Source organism: Cyanistes caeruleus, chromosome 2 (genome assembly GCF_971803275.1).
Source record: "Cyanistes caeruleus chromosome 2, bCyaCae1.hap1.1, whole genome shotgun sequence".
Classification (NCBI taxonomy): Eukaryota; Metazoa; Chordata; class Aves; order Passeriformes; family Paridae; genus Cyanistes; species Cyanistes caeruleus.
In genome coordinates this window covers 32,402,251-32,420,806 of record NC_141702.1, presented here as the reverse complement: position 1 = coordinate 32,420,806, position 18,556 = coordinate 32,402,251, and the positions used below count along the sequence as shown (strand labels likewise).

The window sequence follows — 18,556 nt, the reverse complement described above, 5'->3', positions numbered from 1 at the left end:
CTGGTCCAAGCTGCTTACAAATCAACACTAAATCCAAGCAATTAGCTTCCCACATTTAATCCTTGTTGTATAAAAACTAATAGCAGAAGGTGGATAATTGGTTAAGTTACCATTTAAGACTGAAGTTGTAAGTCTAAGCTTGTCTGTAGCCTAAACAATATTTCATATAATAATTAATAAAAGAGTTTCATTATTTTTTAAGCAGAGGTCATCTAAAAAAATGGTGATTTAAGCTCTCAAGGTAGTAGGTGTCTCCATGAGAAAGCTGAAATCATTCAGAACATGACACTGAAGCACACCATTTAAGTATCTAAATCCAAATTTTATTCTCCAAATTTTCAATCTTTTCTGCATTTATTGGTGTTATTTAGATGACAATATGCCTTAAAGCAAGCAAACTAAGGAGACTGAACTTGTTTAAGAGGACTGTAAACCACAGCTCTATAAAGCAGCTATCATTTTATTGCAGGCTTCTAGGTTTACTTTGAAAGAATCTCTAAACTTGCTGGGTAGTGATTAAAGTTTTATGATCTAAAAAAATACATTAGCTGAACACACATAATTTCCCTCAGTGAATGTTTCAAGAACAGCATTTATTTCCCTACTATGGCATGAATGTGCAAATATATACTTTCTTTAGCAGATACTGAAGTAAATGGGATTATTCCCATAATATCTGCATTTCACAGAGCACTTTTTACCCACAAAATTCTGAGCCAATTACCCAGAAACAATTAGCTTTACTTTACTCAGAGCAAGCTGATGGCAGAGTTGTATAGAAAAGGCCAAAATCCAGGTGCTGTGCAGCTGTGGTCTAAGCAGATCTTGCATTTGCTCCCAGTTCAAGGAGCTAAAATAATGGAAAAAAAAAAAAAGAAAAAAAAAAAAAAGAAAGCTGAGCTGGGAAAAAACAAAAAGGGTTATTAACTGGGGCTTTCTGAACTCACCACCTCCTTGCAAGAAGCAGAGGGGAGGAAGGGCTATGGGTGAAGGAGAGTTAAGAATTGTTGGTTTGCTCACACTGCCCCAGAACCAAATACATCAGTCTGTAGCATCAGGTAATATTTAAAATGCACACATTCATCTGAGAAGAAAACAAGTTCTGCACACAACAGAGGACTGCAGCTGAACTCTGCTATAAACTGCAGCCCTCAAATAGTTTTTCTGGACTATGCTGCCATTATGCTCCTTGGTCTGGGAAAAGATAGTCTACAAATTTTTACAGGTCACTGACACACTTCTTATACTTTTGGTTAGGTTGAATACATACCTCTGCTTCCATTTGGTAAGTATTTTCTACTCTACTAAAATCTTCTGTTACAGTCATGTTTTCTTCCTAAAACAAAGTAGAGGAATATAACCTTAAAAGACAGAAATTAAGCATCTGCTGTATGTACATGGTGTCCTATGAAAGCTGAACTGTTTTGGCATATTACTTATGACTTTGCAACAGAAATTTTGAATTTTCCAAGCAAATATCTTCAGTTAAAAACTAGTTGGATGCTAAAGACTTCTTGCATTATTTTAAGTCAATTATACAGTAGTGCTATGATGTGATTTTGCTGCTATTCCCTTGAAGAGAACAATTAGGTCATAAAAGTGGCTGCTAAGTAGAAGCTGTGTGTATTAGAATGTAGCTGTAAATTCACTTGGTACAAGAAATCTAGAAGCTTCAATTGCTTTCAGAAAGTTAGTATGTGAGAAGTGCTTTTTAGACCCTTATTTTAAGATATTTTAGCAGCAGCAGCAGCTTGTAGCAAGGTCATATGAACAAAGACTGAACAGCTATTATTCTGGCATAATGGTAACCCTTGGAAAAGACTGTTCCACCAGTGATACCTCGGCATCAACAGCAGCTACACTGGTCAACATAGTGGCTGCACAGAGCACTAGCAAATCCTGTAGGACATATAAATAAGATACTGAACTCAGGAAGATACAGAATAACAGTGGTTACTTGTGACTAGCTTGCTACTGGTCTAGCAGTCATGTATCTTTCACCCACTTCACTGCAGCAAACAGTCTGAACGAACAATTTATTGTTTAATTACTCTAGCACAGCAAAAAAAAAATCACAGCCTACAGTTTAATTGCAGCTTTGCATGTAACACCCATGAACTGTAGTAAAGCAGATACCCAGCCTTCCAGTTATTAAAAAAGTTTTATTTACTAAATTCATTTGCATTGAAATTTCAAAATTTGTATTGTGATTGATTGGTAGTGCTCAAATTCAAGCACGACAGTCCTATTTTTAGATATTTTCAGAAAATCTCTAGTAAGGGCAAGGATTAACAAGGGCCAGTAGTCCATAAAAGCTGTATTTTTTCTTTAATGTGGCTGGCTGGAGTTTGCTAAAGAGTGATCAAGACAGTCTAGCACCAACAGCTCATTTAATTTAAAAAATGGGGCAAATCTTACTATTTATGATAGAATCCAATTACAATTGCCAAGAAAGATTTTTTCCCTAGAGGTCTCACACGTCTTATAGGAATTACCATGCAGAAAACACAAACTTCTACAACTTGTATCTTACAGAAATAGCTGTGCTGCAACACAACTGTAAACACAAAAAAAAAATGCATTTGCTTTCCCCTGTCCCCTCTCCCTAATCCTTTTTAAAAACAGGTTCTCTTTCCTGCTGAGCAAATCCAAGCCTTGGAATTTGGCTGTGCCCTCCCAAGGTTCCTGTGTATTTCAGGACACTGCCATCCTGTGGCACCAAGCACCATGGCAAGATCGATACTATGGAGTGAAAGATCATTTTGCACCATGTATTACAAAATTTCCTTCAGAGCTAATTTTAATGCCACCAAATTTGACAGTAGCTGTATGTGCTACTGAAGATAAATGGAAGAAATAATTGTTGACGTCATAACAAGGTGGCCTTCTGTGATACATTTTCTGTTAGATACTTTACTTCCATTTGTGACTGTGTTCACACAAAGATATGAAAAAGATAGGTAGGAGACAACAGAATTTTAAATTGGAATCAAGACTGAGACTAATTCAAAAGCAAAATTTTTTCTTCCCTACTGTTTATGCCTCCTATTCATATTTTGGCTAAGGAAATACCCATTTGATTGCAATAGCCACAGAAGAAATATTTTTCACTGTGACTTAGGGAAAGCTGTACTTCAGGTGTTCTGGACATCTGGAATAACTTTCTCCATTTTCTAAATCTGTGGGCCAAGAATCACAGAAAAAAAATAAACTAATATAACAATATTGGTATCTCAATAACCTCAGAAGCCATTGAACAACTCTTAACAGAATCACACTTGAATTTTGCTTATAAAGCCCGTTTTTTATGTGGCATCACATCACCGCTGCAGGCAATCTACAATAAACAAAGATGAAAAAGATAGGCAATATCCTATCAAGCATATTAAGTCTAGAAATATGCTTTGCTTTATATTTTTACTCTTTTCAACTGAGCACAACTTTATATAGCCCTTCTCCTATCCGCTACTTCTGAACAATGTCTTCATCATGGGCCCATTGTGCCCACCCTCATGACACCGGCTGTTTATAGGAATGAACTGCTTTTTTCCCTAGAAAAAAACTCAAAAAAATAAACGAGTAAGTTAGCAAAAGCACACTTCAGGGAGACAAGTATGTAGCAACACACTAAGAGAACAGCCCATCTGCACATAAAATTATGTGTTCTGCTCCTGGCTAATGACTTACCAAAACTATGAGATCTTTTTATGACATACAAGCCAAGCCTGAGCAAGGGAAAGTGTTTATAGTTTGGAATGTGTGCTAATGCTCATTGAGTAATGTATTCTGATGTGTAACTGTAAATAAAAAAATATCTGGAGACACTTGAAAATGTGTCTACTTGTATATTTGAGCTGATATATCCAGTATAATTTTACAGTATGAAAAATAAAGATATCTGAACAATCAAAGAGTTAGCTTCTCCCTCTGTTCATGGCATTTTTGTTCTTGGCACTATGGAAATGGCTAATGAGAGTCTTGAGATATACTCCTGTCTCCTCACAGTCATCCAGCATCATCTCCAGATAGTTAAGGATGATGAACACCTTCTTATTGGTAGCTGTGCTCCAGCCTCTCATTCCCTAACTCTGTCTGGCCTGCTTGGCATGAGATGACAGAATGATAACCCAAAAATCTACAGTGAAAAAGTTTCTGCTGCTTAATGAAGAAATAACAGAAGTCTATGTAACAGCTATTACAAGAAAAGACAAAAAGCACATTTGTACTCAGCAAATGAAGGGTACTCTGGGTACACTATTTCTTTAAATATGTGGCAATATAAAAAAAGTGATGCCTTACACAGGTTTTTACCTTTATTCAGGGATATATTGACATTGGAAGATTTTGCAACTGAGTGAGCAAACTTTAAAACCTTTTTTAACTGATTGTATGGATGTGCACCCATTACTGTGACTCCTGAATAAGTTTTGAAATATGGAGAATACTGCACATAAATCCAAGGGAGATATCCCAGTTCAGACAATCTCTAACCCAGAGCCTACCACATATAGTTTGCTAGATGGTGTGCTTTGTCCAATAACACTCTGACAGGTACAAGAAATATTATCACTGTGATTTTAAACAAGGTGCCAATGCCTGCTGTTAGATATAGCCATTAAAGAAAACAAGTGTCATCTCCACACCACTCCCCAAATAAATCATAGGTGGCAAATATAAAATCTGTTTGCTTTTAGAGAAAGAGAAGAAAATGTTACTTTTGAGCAGCTGGGCTGATTAAGGGAGATTGCTTTGAAGGCTGCAGGGAAAGTAAAATCAATGGGGAAACCACATTCTGTGCTCTGAAGTGTTGCATATACTTAGAGCATTCTATAAATAAATGCCACTATGTGCATCTATTTCTGATTAAAATCCTGTGTAAATGTATATGGAAATCAGGTGCTGCCCCCAGGCATCCTGAGAAGCTGCTAATGCAAGCTCCTGCTGCTGCAAAGGTTATGCACTTCTGATCTCACAGACTTCCTACTATAGCAACAATAATGGTTAAGGAAATTGTTCAGTGGATTAATTAAAAATAAATATATAGCATAGTGTAGTTAGATGATTTCTAAAGAGGCCTTAGATAAGCCTGCAACAACTAGAACCATATGGAGATTGTGAAGAGAGATTAATTTTACAGTTGTCTAGAATGGTATTAGCTGCAAGTGAAGTTAGCAAACGCAGTTAAGAACAAATTGCCAGCAGTGAGAGTTGTTAGTGGAAAAGCTGCAAGGCAAATAAAAGCTCCAGCAGCAGAGTGATTTAAAACTGGATGGAACAAAGCACTAAAAATTATACCGTGGGGAACTACTCTGAAAAAAAAATAACTTCATGTTGTTTTTCTCAGAGTTCCCTAGAGCTAACACTTTGCTAACACTGAGAAACCCACAACTCAACCATCATTTCACAGTCTCTCAACTAAGTGGAAAGAACATTTCCATTCTCCAGCAAACAGCATCTCAAAAACAGAAAAAGATTACTGTGAAATTATTGTAACTATAATAAGACACTGAATGCTCTCGCATTGTAAAAACAGCCCACTCTCAACCCTGCTTGTCTGCTCACATTATATTTCTGAACCTGACAGTTATAAACCCAAATAAAACCATTTGTCTGTCCGAGTTGTACTTCAGTTTACAATCCTTTTGTCTAGCCTGGAGTAGTACACACAGCCCCTCAAAAGCAAACACACCTTTTCTAACACCCTTCTTACTCCTGTTGTGTGCCAGCCACCACATGTTGGATGCTCCATGCTATCCAATTCAGTCAAAAATTTTGTCTCCAATCAAAATGGGAATTCAGATTTTCAGATTCACTGTAGGGTAAATACCTTCAACTAACTTTTCTAATCTGGCCAAGCTCTGAAGAGCTATTTAATTACAGTCAGGAAAATGCCCCATAATCTGACAGCTCACCATGGTGGTGTGTACAAAGCTTAGTATTTTCTCTATTAATAAGAATGAATGCATGCTGAATTGTTTTGTCTCTCCTTCCTCTTAAAATCCACCACTTTAAATTCCTGCAAACTCACTTAACAGAAACTGAAGGCATTTAACCTGTAATCTCTTCTAAAAATGCACCAGTTTTGGCTGAATAAGTCATCCTGATGGCAATGGAACCCATGACAAGTGCTGCCCGTGACAGACATGGACCCAGCCATGATCAATACCTAGCCTAAAGCAGCCTCCATGTCCCCTTGCCATCTAGTCCCAGAGCTGCAATATGAGGTTTTTCAGGGCCTAAGTGGTCTTCTTTATTGCCTTCTTTATTCCTGAACAATTTGTATAGATGCTACAGCAACTGCCTAACAGTTAAAAAACCCAAACAAGTAATCCTATTTTGTTTGGGAAATGAAAAACTGAAGCCAGTACTTATCTTCAAAACCAAACAGCATCTGAAATGTAGGCATGCAGTTTTACTATGGGCACATCACTGTTTAGGCTGAGTAACTTACTCTCTTACTTTACATTTACTAACTCTGACTTGCACTGTAACATCCTGCAGTATCAGGAAACCCTCCTGCAATTCCTTTTTACTCCATCGAATAATCTGGTGCTCATAGCAAACTCTATCATCTCCCTTTTTCCCCAGCTTATCTGTTAAAATAACTCAAAAGGCACAAACTTCCTAGGGAACTTCAGTAAGAAGTAACTTTTGAAAAACTGCTTATTCCATAAAAGATCACCTTCTTTTTCTGTTTTTAAGAGCCCTATGTGTGGAACACTGTCCAAAACTCTTCCGTGAAATCCAAAAACATCATCAACACAATTGTTAGGACAAATAGATCCCTTATGGAGGATCTACTGTTTGGCCAAAACTTAAAGGCAAGACTGTGCTTTTTTCATTGTTACAAAATTACTTCCAGAGGCTAAAAAACTCACTGTGGTAAAGGAATTTTTGGGTCCACAAGGGGCTTCTGTCACTTCAGCTATCTTGATAATAGCTTGTGTTTTTCAGAACATCTCTACTTAAGCAGAACAATATAGAGAGACGAAAGAGCTCTGTTTTTGTTGCTAAACTCTGCTAATCACAGTTAGTCTGACGCACACAGTATGCTGCGGTATATAACTTTATCAGTTTCAACCGCATGCACGGGCGAATGCTGTACTACACGAACAAATCACAGAATTAGGTTGGAAAAGACCCCTGGTATCATCGAGTGCAGCTTCTGACCCAACACCACCGTGCCGACTAGACCGTGCCACTGCGAGCCACGTCCAGCCTTAAAAGCCTCCAGGGACGGCGATTCCACCGCCATGGGAGCCGAAGCAGGATGGCTTTCGCATGCTGAACAAGCAACCTGTTGGAAGGCCCGGGTAGCGACATTCCACCTTTTCCGCTGGGACTGGCATGGCTGCAGCTTTCCATAGACAGGCAGGCTTTCCCAGCAGTGCCCCGCGGTTCCCGGGGCAGAGGACCGAGAGCTCCAAACCCGTCACTTCCCTCCGGCACCAAGGCCCTCCACGGGCGCCTTTCCTCAGGGCCGCTCCGGCGGGACAGCACCGCACCCCGCCGGCTGCCGAGCGGGACCGGGAACTGCCCCGGGAACCGGGAACTGCCCCGGGGACCGGGAACTGCCCCGCCCGCTGCCCCCCCTCGCCTTTCCCCGGGGGACGCCTCGGCGTCTCAGCGGGCCACGGGCGGCGGAGCTCACCGGGACGCCGCGCAGGCGGGCGCTGTGGGCGATGTACTGCAGCCGGCGGGACACGCTGCTCCGCGCCTCCGCGGCCGCCTCCTTGCGGCTGCCGAGCCGCATCGACACCCGTGCCCGGTCCGGGCGGGCGCTCAGCTCCGCGCTGCCGCTCACATGCACCTCCCGCCCGGGCAGCACCGGGGTCCCGACGCGTCCATCCGGGACCGGGGACGGGGCCAGGTCGAGCTCGGCGAAGACGCGGGAGGGGGCCGGCGCGGGCGGCGCCATGGCCGCGGCTATGGCGGCCCCTCACGGCACCATGGCAACCCTGGGGCGCCACGTCACAGCGCCCGCCCGCTCCCGCCCGCCGCCGCGCGGGCCCGGAGCCCGCCGCTCCCGCCGGGGTCGGCGTCGTCACGGCGTCCTTAAGGTTGGAAAAGAGCTCTGGGTTTATCGAGTTCAACCTGTGACCGGACACAACCATGTCAACTAAACCATGGCACAGAGTCTTCCCTAAAACAACTCCCGGGACGGTGACTCCCCCATCTCTCTGGACACTCCCTTCTTTATAATAGTCACCCTTTCTGTGAAGAAGTTCTTCCTAATGTCCAACCTAAAGCTCCCTTCTGCAGTTTAAGACTTTGTCCTCCTATCCTGTTCCCTGGGAAGGCCCTCTGCCGTCGCTGAGGGGACACTGCCCCGGCAGTGTCCGAGGGAGGCACCCAGCCGTGGAAGTGGCTAAGCACAGGACAAGAGAACAAGATTCATGCCCCGGCCCAAGCAGGGTCAGCCAGAGCAGGTTGCCTAGGTCCATGTCCAGTTGAATTTTTAATATTTCAGAGGCTGGAAACTCCAGAACCTCTCTGAGCAACTCAAGTCTGACCATACTCAGAGTAAAAAGAGAGGGTTTTTGTGTTCACCTGGGGTGTCGTGTGTTTTAATCTGTGTCCGCTGTGTCCTGCCACAGGGCAACACTGAAGGCAGCCTGGCTTCTTGTCTTCCATCTATCAGGCATCTATGTATAGACTTCTAAGTGCTCCCCGATCTTTTTCTAGGCTGTAGTTCCACCTCTGTCAGCCCTTCCTAGTAAGAGAGATGCACCAGTCCCTTCATCATGTTCAGGGCCTTTTGCTGCACTTTTTTTGTATGTCTATATCTTCCTTGTTTTTGGGGAATCCAGAAAACACTCCAGGTGTGCCTCACCAGTGCTGAGCAAGGGGGAAAAAATCACTTCCCTTGACCTGCTGGAAACGCTTCCCCTAATCCAGAGCAGGGTGCAGCTGGCCTGCTTTTTTATCGTGGCGGGTCCAGGATCTGCCTGTTGTCCCTTTCTGCTTTCCAGCCAATGAAGCCCCCGTGTGCACTGGTGCACAGCATTGTTCCTCCCCAGATGCAGGTTTTGGTGCTTCCCCTTGCTGAACTTCATGAGATGTTTCTCAGCCTAGTTCTTCAGCTGGTTGGAGTGTCTGAAATGAGTAGCTCAGTGATGAGCTCTGTGTGTCTGGTCTTGTTTGTATGAGGATTTTTGGGAAGGACTCTGGATATGTCATTGCTATTTACATATGTGGTACCTTGTGTTTTGATTACCTGAAATCTGTAATCTAGCACAGAGGCTGCAATGGTACTGTATGTTTATACAAGGTCTTGCAGCCTTCAAAATTCATATTGCAAATGTTGGAAAGTCTGTGTTACGTGATATAGATAAATATTGTTATACTCTCCTCCTAGGTAAAAACATGACATGCAAAGACCTCAAGATCTGATTTTAACACTCAAATGAAGATTCCCTGGAGATGTCAGGAAGCAGAAATATTGAGGGTGTTGAATCTCTGTCTTTTTCCCCCTTCATTACTCTGCTTGGTGTGTGCTTCATGTCCTGTCATTAGACAGCTTCTTCTACAAATTTCCTTTCTCATCATTAATATCACAATTGCCTTAAGAGGTGTCAGGGACTTCTGCCTGCTTCATGAGTACTGGAGTCTTCTGCCTTTGAATCTGGTTTTCTCTCCATATTTGCTGAACACTTAAAGCTTCAAATGAAACAGATTGAACCTCTTAGGTATTCATTACCTCTGGAGATGACACTTCATGTTTCTCAGCAGGAGCAACCAGAAGCAGAGACTCCTAAAACTTTGAGTGCAAGTGACTTTGATCAAAGTTACATGACAAGATGAAGTCTTGTAACAGAATCCAAAAATATCATTGCCTAGTCACTTAAGATAAATCAATTTGAGAGCTTGCATGAATAAATTCTGGGCACTGCTGGCCTTAAGAAACAAAATACAAAAAGGAAAATGAGTACAGAGGAAATTATAAGTGTATATTCCTCAGAAATCTTTCATTAAACAGAGTTAAATGCTTTTGTAAGTAGTCTGTCACACTTCTACTTACTTTTTTTTGTTTTTGTTTTTGTTTTTTGTTTAGCCAAGATGTTTGTAGAGGAATTACTTAAATATGTAACAGTATCAATCGACATACTCTAAGTATTGAATCTTGCTTATCAAGTAATCATTAATAAAGCTTTTAAAGAACTCTTGGATATTGTAATGAAACCAAATTGTGTACTCTCAATTTTTTTTCCCATGTTCAAGATAACTCTGATTTAACCATTGATTAAAAGTGATTTGCCTTTTTATGAGACAGCCCATAGCAAACAAAATCTGTTGCAGTATTTATGCTCAATACTAGATAATATTGCAATGAATATAGATGTGCAATGAAATCTCATAGGTATTACACACTTTAAAATTCAGTGCTGTGTGATTTTTAAATTTTGAGGAACACAGTGTGTCTTGTAGAAATATTACATAAAGGTACCATATTTAAGAGCTTAATTGGCTGAATCCCAGAAGATCTTTCTAAGACCAGATATAAAATTACCTGAAATGCAAACTAATCTATGGAAAAAGACCTTTCTGTGAAACAAGGTCAAATGTGACTGAGTGGTTAGTATGCACTATAAGAACATCATACACCAGGGATTGTTTGATTACTATAGCCACATTTTTGCTTTGCACTCTTTAAAGGCACATTGCAAAGCTCAAGTTTAAGTGTATTGAGAGTCTGCCACTCAGAATTTGAATACAGAGCCAAATCTACAGATAATAAGCTTTTCCTGACTTACATTTTGAGTAGGAGGTGTCTTTTGAATATGATGGATTAACCCATTGTTTTAGAGTTGGAAAAGCTAATTTAATTGTGGATATCATTCTGCTAACTTATCATTGAATTAAGAAATTGAAAGCTTAACCACAGACTGAAGAAATAGAGCCATGCTAAACTGTGTGTGGGATTTGTTTTTTTTCCTTTGGAAACAGATGGTTTTATGTTTGGATCTATTTCTGTATGGTAGCAGTGAAGTGCTACATTGCTTATGACTTTTAGCAATGGATCTGGATTTGTTTAGTTTGTTTAGAGGTAAGACTTTTAAGGTTTAGAGTGTGTGTGATGAGGAAATCTCTGTTACAGCTGCTGCCAAATGCTGTTTTTGTGAAAGGACAATTTGCAGTAGCGATGTTGACTGATGTCTTTCTGTTGTCATGTGTCTCAGCTCCTGACTTAGTGTGCTGCAAAACATTTAATGAGCAGAGGCTCTGTGCCATATTTATGTATACTTGGTTATTCCTTGCCGTGGTTTTTTGCGAAATCAGTCTGTCACTCACTTCTTACATGGCACTGATAATCGCTCTGTAGGGCAAATAAATATCCCCCATAAGCCTGTTTTGTTACCTATTCAGAATCATATGAAACTCAAAATTGTGAAGGTAAAATCCAAACAAATGGAAAATACTGCTTCAAAATTTAAAATTATTTTGTCAGAATTCTAAATTACTGAATTCCAAATAACAAACACCAGGGAGCTGTAAACTTTTCCTTGAGTATCTTTTATCTTTTAAGAAGAAACATGGAAGAAAATCAGACCAATGCTAGTAGTTCTGTCCCTGTTGGTGTTTTATTTTCAAGATCAACATTAACTGGATAAGATGGAGCCAATGTAGAATTTAGACAATTTCTGTAAAATCTCCTGTATTAAGGAAATGTGTTTCCTCTGAGGGCTTTTTTCGCCTCATGGACTAATAAGAAAAACAGATTTGCCAAGGTTTGAGAGGAACATCCTAGGTTTAAAGAGAAAGGGAAATGCCTGCAGACCTCTCACTTTTGCTCTGCCTCCAGAATTTCCAAGGGCTGTAAATGATTTCTGTAGCTGAGGATGTCAGTCAGTGTGTCTCTGCTCTGGATGTCACTTGCTGGAAAATATGCTCCAGAATTTGCAGAGTAGAGGAAGTATCTGGAAAATTTTCCAGTATTGCTGGAAAATATGAACAGATTCATCACATTTTTACTTTACTTTAAACAGACTTCCTCCTAAGTAGTAGTTTGACAAGATAATTTGTTTTGGACGTAACTCCATGCAAAGCTACTGTCTCAGGCTGAGTGCAGATGTAATTTGACTTTTTTTCTGGTTTTAAATTGGTCTTATTAATACAAGTGGCGATTTCTTTACTCTGCTTTTCAAAGTGAACTTTAACATAGCATGTGAGCAGTTTTCTTGTCCTATAATTGTAGTTAGCTGTTGGTGTTGATTTAATCTACTGATTGAAAGCTCACAGTACAAAAAAGAAGTAATTACGTCATTCTTGTTCATTTCTGCAAAACTGTAAAGGACTTAATACAATTGCTACTAAAATCAGTTAAGAGACTTGTTGTCTTCAGTCATGACTGAATGAAGCCCTAAATCATGGAACATACTGGTATTTATACTGCTGTCAGAGGGAAAGTTAGGTTTGAGACTAGTAGAACTAAGACTTAAATGTATTGCCTCTGGTAGACATCTATGAAATGTCTTACGTTCTGTGCTCAACAGCAGCTAAATTTGTGAAAAGTCACAGTCTCTGTTCAAGGGCATGAACACTACAGAAAGGCTAAGTGGCTCCTTGGAGTGGTCTTCAGCATTGCATTTGTAGGAATTATTCTCTGTAAGCAATAAAACTTTGCTAAAAATATGTGTGTAATATTAAAAAAATAATATATAATTATAATAATAATAAAAATAATATTTAAAAATAAATGATAAATAAAATCATAACTTGAAGACAGTCTTAGAGAATGTAGTAATTACAATGTAATTTTAAGATACTGGCTTATACTAAACTCTTTTATAGTAAATTAAAATTTACATGCCTAATAATTTTAATACAATTTATTTAAAATGTTATCTTAGCTTTTGTAAGTTTTAAAGGAAAGAACATATATTTTCTCCAGTCTATAAATTCATGTTTTCTTAGAAGCCCATGATAACTGTGAATAAACAGACATGTATGTTTCTCATATAAAAGTGCTGCTAAACATCTGGGTATTAATTTTCCACAAATACTCCTTTTTAGCAAGGCAATACATCTTGGTAATTTCACCACCGAGAACCTGACAGTTACAGCAATTATATGTTCAGCAGGAACACATTAAAGAAGCTTTGTGGAGGCAGCCATACAATTGGGGAGAATTATGCAGTGTTGGATTTTAAGAGCAAAACTCCTGTGTTCTGACCTCGGTAAAAGGTCACACAGCTTTCAAAAGTTTAGAAGTAAATTTACCTTCTGAGGACTCTGCTGTCTTGATGTAAAGATTTCATGTTATGGAGTGCCTCTTGATTTTCTTGGGCAGATCTTTATTGATTAATTATTCTGATTGATAAAAGAGGATAAAATTATACACCACCTGTAGAAAATGCAGGCTAGAAGAGGTTGGGAATTAACAAATCTATTCTTTTCCAAGCAGCCCTTGGCAGATTTTAGGCTACCCACTTCTAAAAAGAACCTCTGATATTACTGATTTTTTCCACATCCTTATCTGTCCTCACCATCTCATGTTTGCACGTCTTTTTGATTCAAGGAATGCACTGATTCAGCACTTAATTATAATCAGCATTAAGGAAGAGACGCTGTAGTTCATAGTCTCCCTCTGCACAAGCAGAGGTCCTTAATATAAAGCAAAATTCCTTCTGCACCATTTCTGTGACTTCCCTCTCTCACAACCAGTTGCAGAGACCTTGGTCCCAGCTTTGAAATGCAAAGGGAAGGAGTTTTTATCCCAAATAGATTTCTTTCTGGGACTCAGTTCCTAGGCCCTGTTCTTTGCTGATAGGTATAGTCTGATTTGCCAACAAGCCTTAAAGTTTGAATGGTCTGGACCCAGGGCTGTTTTTTCCCCAGGTCATCTTTTATCAGTCCTATTTGTAGAATTTGTCTGCTCATTCATAAGTCTTTTAATGTAATGCAAATGACACAATAGAAAATAGGTCTTTTAAAAATCAATACTTAGATTTGTTTATTCAATCTTGAATTAGGAAATACTTCTAAAAAAAAAAATTAAGAATTGTTCTTTCCTTATATATTATTTAATTAACTATACTGAGCCTATCCCACTGTCACATTACTGTGTCACAGAGAAAAAACAACTTTTTTTTTCTGCAGGGAAAGTTAGTTTCATGTCTTGAAGAACAAGATTGATTATGGGATGCAACAAATTTTGACTTTAATTAAATTACCCAGGTACTACCCCAAATTTTGAATCTCCTGAATCGAAGAAATCCATATTTTGATGCACACAGACTGAAGATTTCCTTTCCTTAGTCTTAGTCCAAGGTATCAATTTAGAAGAGATCTTGCTATTGCACAGTTGGTGGATGAAGAAGTAAAGAGCTAGTGGCTTTAAATCTAGGCCAGTCATTGGGTGATCTTCACCTTTTCTGAGAGGAAAAAACAAAAGAGTACATGGCCTCACATCTTTTAAATATTTGCAATAAGATGTAACTTTGGTTTTGTTATGGATCTTCATAATGACTTTAAGATTAATGTTAATTATGCCTATTGATCTGAAATAATTAATAAACAATAAACCTGTAGAGTTGCATGTGACAGATACTTCTTTCAAATATGCACATCCAAAGATCAAGCTGTAGATGAAAGAAAGAGATGTGAGAATTGCTTTGGGAGGTGTGAGGATTCAGAAATTAGCTGAAATATGGTGTGCAGGAGTTTAGGTGCAATGTGGTAGCAGAGATAGGAGGCTCAGACCGACCAGGGCAGCTGGCAGAATAAGGCTGCATTTGCTTTTATGTACTCAGGTAGATGAAAGTTAGACAGAGAACAGGTAGTGACACAGTGACAGCCTTAAGAGAGTAAATAGAATGGTGTTATGAATGTCTTCCTAACTTTTGGGCCAACACTTTTTTATTCCCACACATTAGAAGTTACTGGAAAAGGCAACAAAAATTCTTTCTCTGTTTTTGGCAAACGTTCATTAGTTACCTCTCAGATTTTCCTTGGTGAGAGTCCAAATTCTCACTTTTGAAGACTGAATTTTGTCTGTGTCCTCTGGGTTTTGCTTCCCTCCATTTCCCTGCTCACTCTACTCAATCCAACTGACATGTTTTTCATCTTCTTCTCTACCTTTTACAGATTTTACTCTCTGTTCTGGAGTTCCCTCAAGGACTAAATTCACTGTGTTACCACCCTCTTATTTATGTCCTTCCTCAGAAAATGTTTCCCTGGAAACCCTAACCCTGTTTTCTCAGAAAAGTTAATCCGTGCCATTTTACTCTATATTTACGCTTCCTCTTTAATAAGGTCTTTAATTAATTAGGTTCAGATCTGTGGAGAAAAAATAAAAGCTCCAATATTTTGAATGACCTTGAGTATGTATGACTGTAATATTTGTATTTTACAGGAGGGACCCTATTTTGCACCTGAAATGATGAATTAGAACTTTAAAAAGACAGACCACAGGGACACATACAAACACTAAGGAAAACAGATAATTGCAAGATCAACCATATGCTTCTGTTTATACAAATCTGGCATGTTTTGGGAATTTTAAGGTTAGATTCTTTACTTTTTATCTTTGCAAGTAAGCAGAATGCAGCAACCTATAACTTCAGATTTCACCACACTGTAGTGTACCCCAGAACAGAGGGTCATATCAGGGCCACAATCATGGAATCATAGAATGGCCTGGGTTTGAAGGGGCCTTAAATATTGTGTAGTCCAACCCCACTGCCACGGGTACGGACACCTTTCACTAAGCCAGTTTTTTCAGGGCCCCATCCAACCTGGCCTTGAGCTCTTCTAGAGACGGAATATTTTCAAGAGACTTCTGTGTTCTGGTGCCTCACCATCCTCACAGTAAAAAATTTCTTCGTAATATCCAATCCAAACCAACTCAGTTTAAAGCCGTTATCACTTGTCCTATCTTTACAGACCCTTGTAAAAAGTTCCACTCCAGCTTTCCAACAGACCCCGTTAAGATACTGCTAATGAGGTCTTTCTGGAGCCTTGGCTTTTCCAGGCTGAGCAATGCAAATTATCTCAGCCTTTCTTCAAAAAAGAGGTATTCTGTCCCTCTGATTATCCCTACAGCCCTCCTCTGATCTTTCTCCAACAGGTCAGTGTCCTTCCTATGCTGGGGAGAGCAGAGCTGGATGTGTAATCCAAAATGGAGAATATCACATCAGTTCGTCTTTTTTTTGGGTAATAATTGTCTCTCAGGAAACCGAGCATGGAAGAAGGTAATTTTACTTTTAAATAGTAGGATCCTACTACATTAAATAACTCTCCTGTGTATGTATTACTGAGATATGGTAATTGCTACATTTTTAGGGAAAGCCAAATATTGAAATATTTTGCAGCTCTCATTTGACTGTACTGTCCTTGAAGGTGATCACTGAAGTGTATTAAAAAGGAGTTATTGTATCACATACTGAAAAATAAGTACAAATGTTAGTTGTCTTGCAAAGCTGTGCTATGGGATTGCAATAAGTAGGAACAGTTGAAGTCAATGCATGTAACAAAAATGGAGTTTATGTGGCATAAAATATATATAATGCTCATTATAGACCATTATATTTCCTTGTGCCTGACTCATTTTGGTGTTCTGTCATTTAGTGCTGTTTCGATCAGCAACTTAAATAAATTATTTTTGTGCCAATGATCTATACCATGAATCTGTTTTCACCAATTGTAAGGCATCTCTTCCCCCTCCTCCCCCCCCCCCCCCCTTTTCTTTTTTAACAGAAGGAAAACTACACTCCTTTCTTCATTCATTTCATAATCTCTGAGCAGTACTGGGAACCATGGAGCCAATCAGTGAAAATGAGTCAAGCCCTGTATCTGAACAGCAATGAGCTACTGAAGAAATAGTTTTGAAGGGAAGACCTTTTTTATTAACCTTTCTAGTGCCATCCTCAAAGGTACTGGGGATTCTCAGTTCTCATCAACTTCAAGGACAATTCAGTGTTCAATATTTTCTTGCAGAACTGGGGGTGCAGAGATGAGGGCTAGATGATAATGTACTGATGGGATCACAAACACTTGTGAAAGGCAGCTCTATATGTAAAAAACCATTTTTTTGGCCAATTTTTAGTATGTCATGGGTTGTGCAATGACAAAAAATGGCATAAGATGGCAGTAAGAGCTTGCAAGATACAGTGATTTCACATGTTCCAGTGAATCAACCTACTGCCTTGAAATAAGGATGATTGTATAACTGGTGATAAATGGGGATTTCTGGGCTCCTTTGGGACATTGTTTTCTAGCTTTCTTTTTCCATTTTTCTTTTCCTCAGAGGAATATCTCCAGTTTATCTGGCTGTGAGAAACCTGAATAGTTTTTCACACTGCATTGCCATTTGTGTGGAAGTGCTTGAAATTCACTGCTCATACTTTTTAAATCTGTGCTGTATGAAAATCACTCCAAATTTAGCATTATATTAAAGATGGTACCATGTGCTGGTAGAAACAGAATAGGGCGAAACAACCATGTCAGTAATGCACATGCAGCTTTATAGCCTTGCTAGGGCAGCAATATGGACAAGGGGCTGTTTAGTTTATCCACTGCTAAACTCCAGCAAGGAGAGCAGGCTACTGTGGACCCTGACTTGTGCTGGCAGCTGTAGTCAAACCCCAGGAGCTGGTGGAGCTGTGAGCCCTGTGGGAAGTTTTGTTAGGGGTTTTCATGACACCAAGGCTCTAGGGTCATCTCATAACTTTCCAGTCCAGGGCTATAATTTGGAGGTGCAAAACTACCTTCTCTTGGTTAGAGAAATTACTTTTGAATACATAAATAAATACTGCTTGTGATACCTATATGAAAAATTGAGAGCTTTATTTCTGGAGACTGATTCCTGTAAGATTTTTCTGATTTAAGAATTACTAAGATAGAAAATGTATGGATTATTTGCAAAATTATAGGTGTGTGATTTCTCAGTGCTAATGATTTCATTAGGTCTGTGTTGAAACTTTCAGTAACAGTTTTACATTAGTATATAAAGCTATGTTCTGCAGCCCCAGTGCATACTTTAAGTTCCTCTCAAACAGAAAGATTTACATTTTCTGAATCCTTTCCAGTGGTGATGATGATAGCATTTTTAGCTAGTACTTTTTGTCCTTAGATCTGTAAGTGACTTATAAGTGTACATACCTCTGACCAGAAAGGGCTTTATGTGATCAAACAAAGTAAAATTAACATCAAGCAACAATGAGCAATACATGTCTTCTACAGTGACTGGCAAGGTATTGCCTAAGCTCTGATTAACTGGGGAAAGGTAGATATGGAAGAGACCTTTATGTTTGTCTAAGTTCATTATGACTTTCCCTCAACAAAATTATTCTTTTTCAGCATCTGTTTTAATGTAATTGCTGGGGAGTTAAGTGGTTATGCAGGATTTTTATCTGATAGCTAAGCCAGAGGTTAAAGCAAAAAACTGACGTTTAGAAAGTTGATGTGGATTTGTTGTGCTCTCTGAAGGCCTTGGTCTGTAAGCCAGGAGATGGATTACAAGAATGAATATTTTCATCTTTCACTGCAGTTCACATGTACCCAATTACTTCCAATGAAGATTTCAGCATTTTACGAAATAAAAAGAAAAACTCAA

At 39.3% G+C, this 18,556-nt stretch overlaps 1 protein-coding gene and 1 long non-coding RNA gene across 4 annotated transcripts in view; one reads left to right on the top strand and one right to left on the bottom strand.

The window, feature by feature from the left end:
* Window positions 1-9,913, bottom strand: part of IRAK1BP1 (interleukin 1 receptor associated kinase 1 binding protein 1) — a 22,961-nt gene extending 13,048 nt beyond the window's left edge. For 2 of the 3 annotated variants that reach the window (XM_086876356.1, XM_086876355.1), the window contains exons 1-2: window positions 7,652-9,913; window positions 1,271-1,336 (exon numbers count right to left, since the gene is read on the bottom strand). In XM_086876356.1, the coding sequence (XP_086732482.1) occupies window positions 1,271-1,336; window positions 7,652-7,918 (333 nt within the window). In that variant the 5' untranslated portion in view covers window positions 7,919-9,913. Of the gene's footprint in view, window positions 1-1,270; window positions 1,337-7,328 lie in introns of all 3 variants that reach the window. The other variant, XM_086876354.1, reaches the window with a different exon arrangement.
* LOC111925793 (uncharacterized) lies at window positions 7,994-18,556 on the top strand. The gene is made up of 4 exons (XR_002862456.2): window positions 7,994-8,060; window positions 15,356-15,506; window positions 16,070-16,193; window positions 16,699-18,556. It is a non-coding gene; the product is annotated as an uncharacterized LOC111925793 (long non-coding RNA).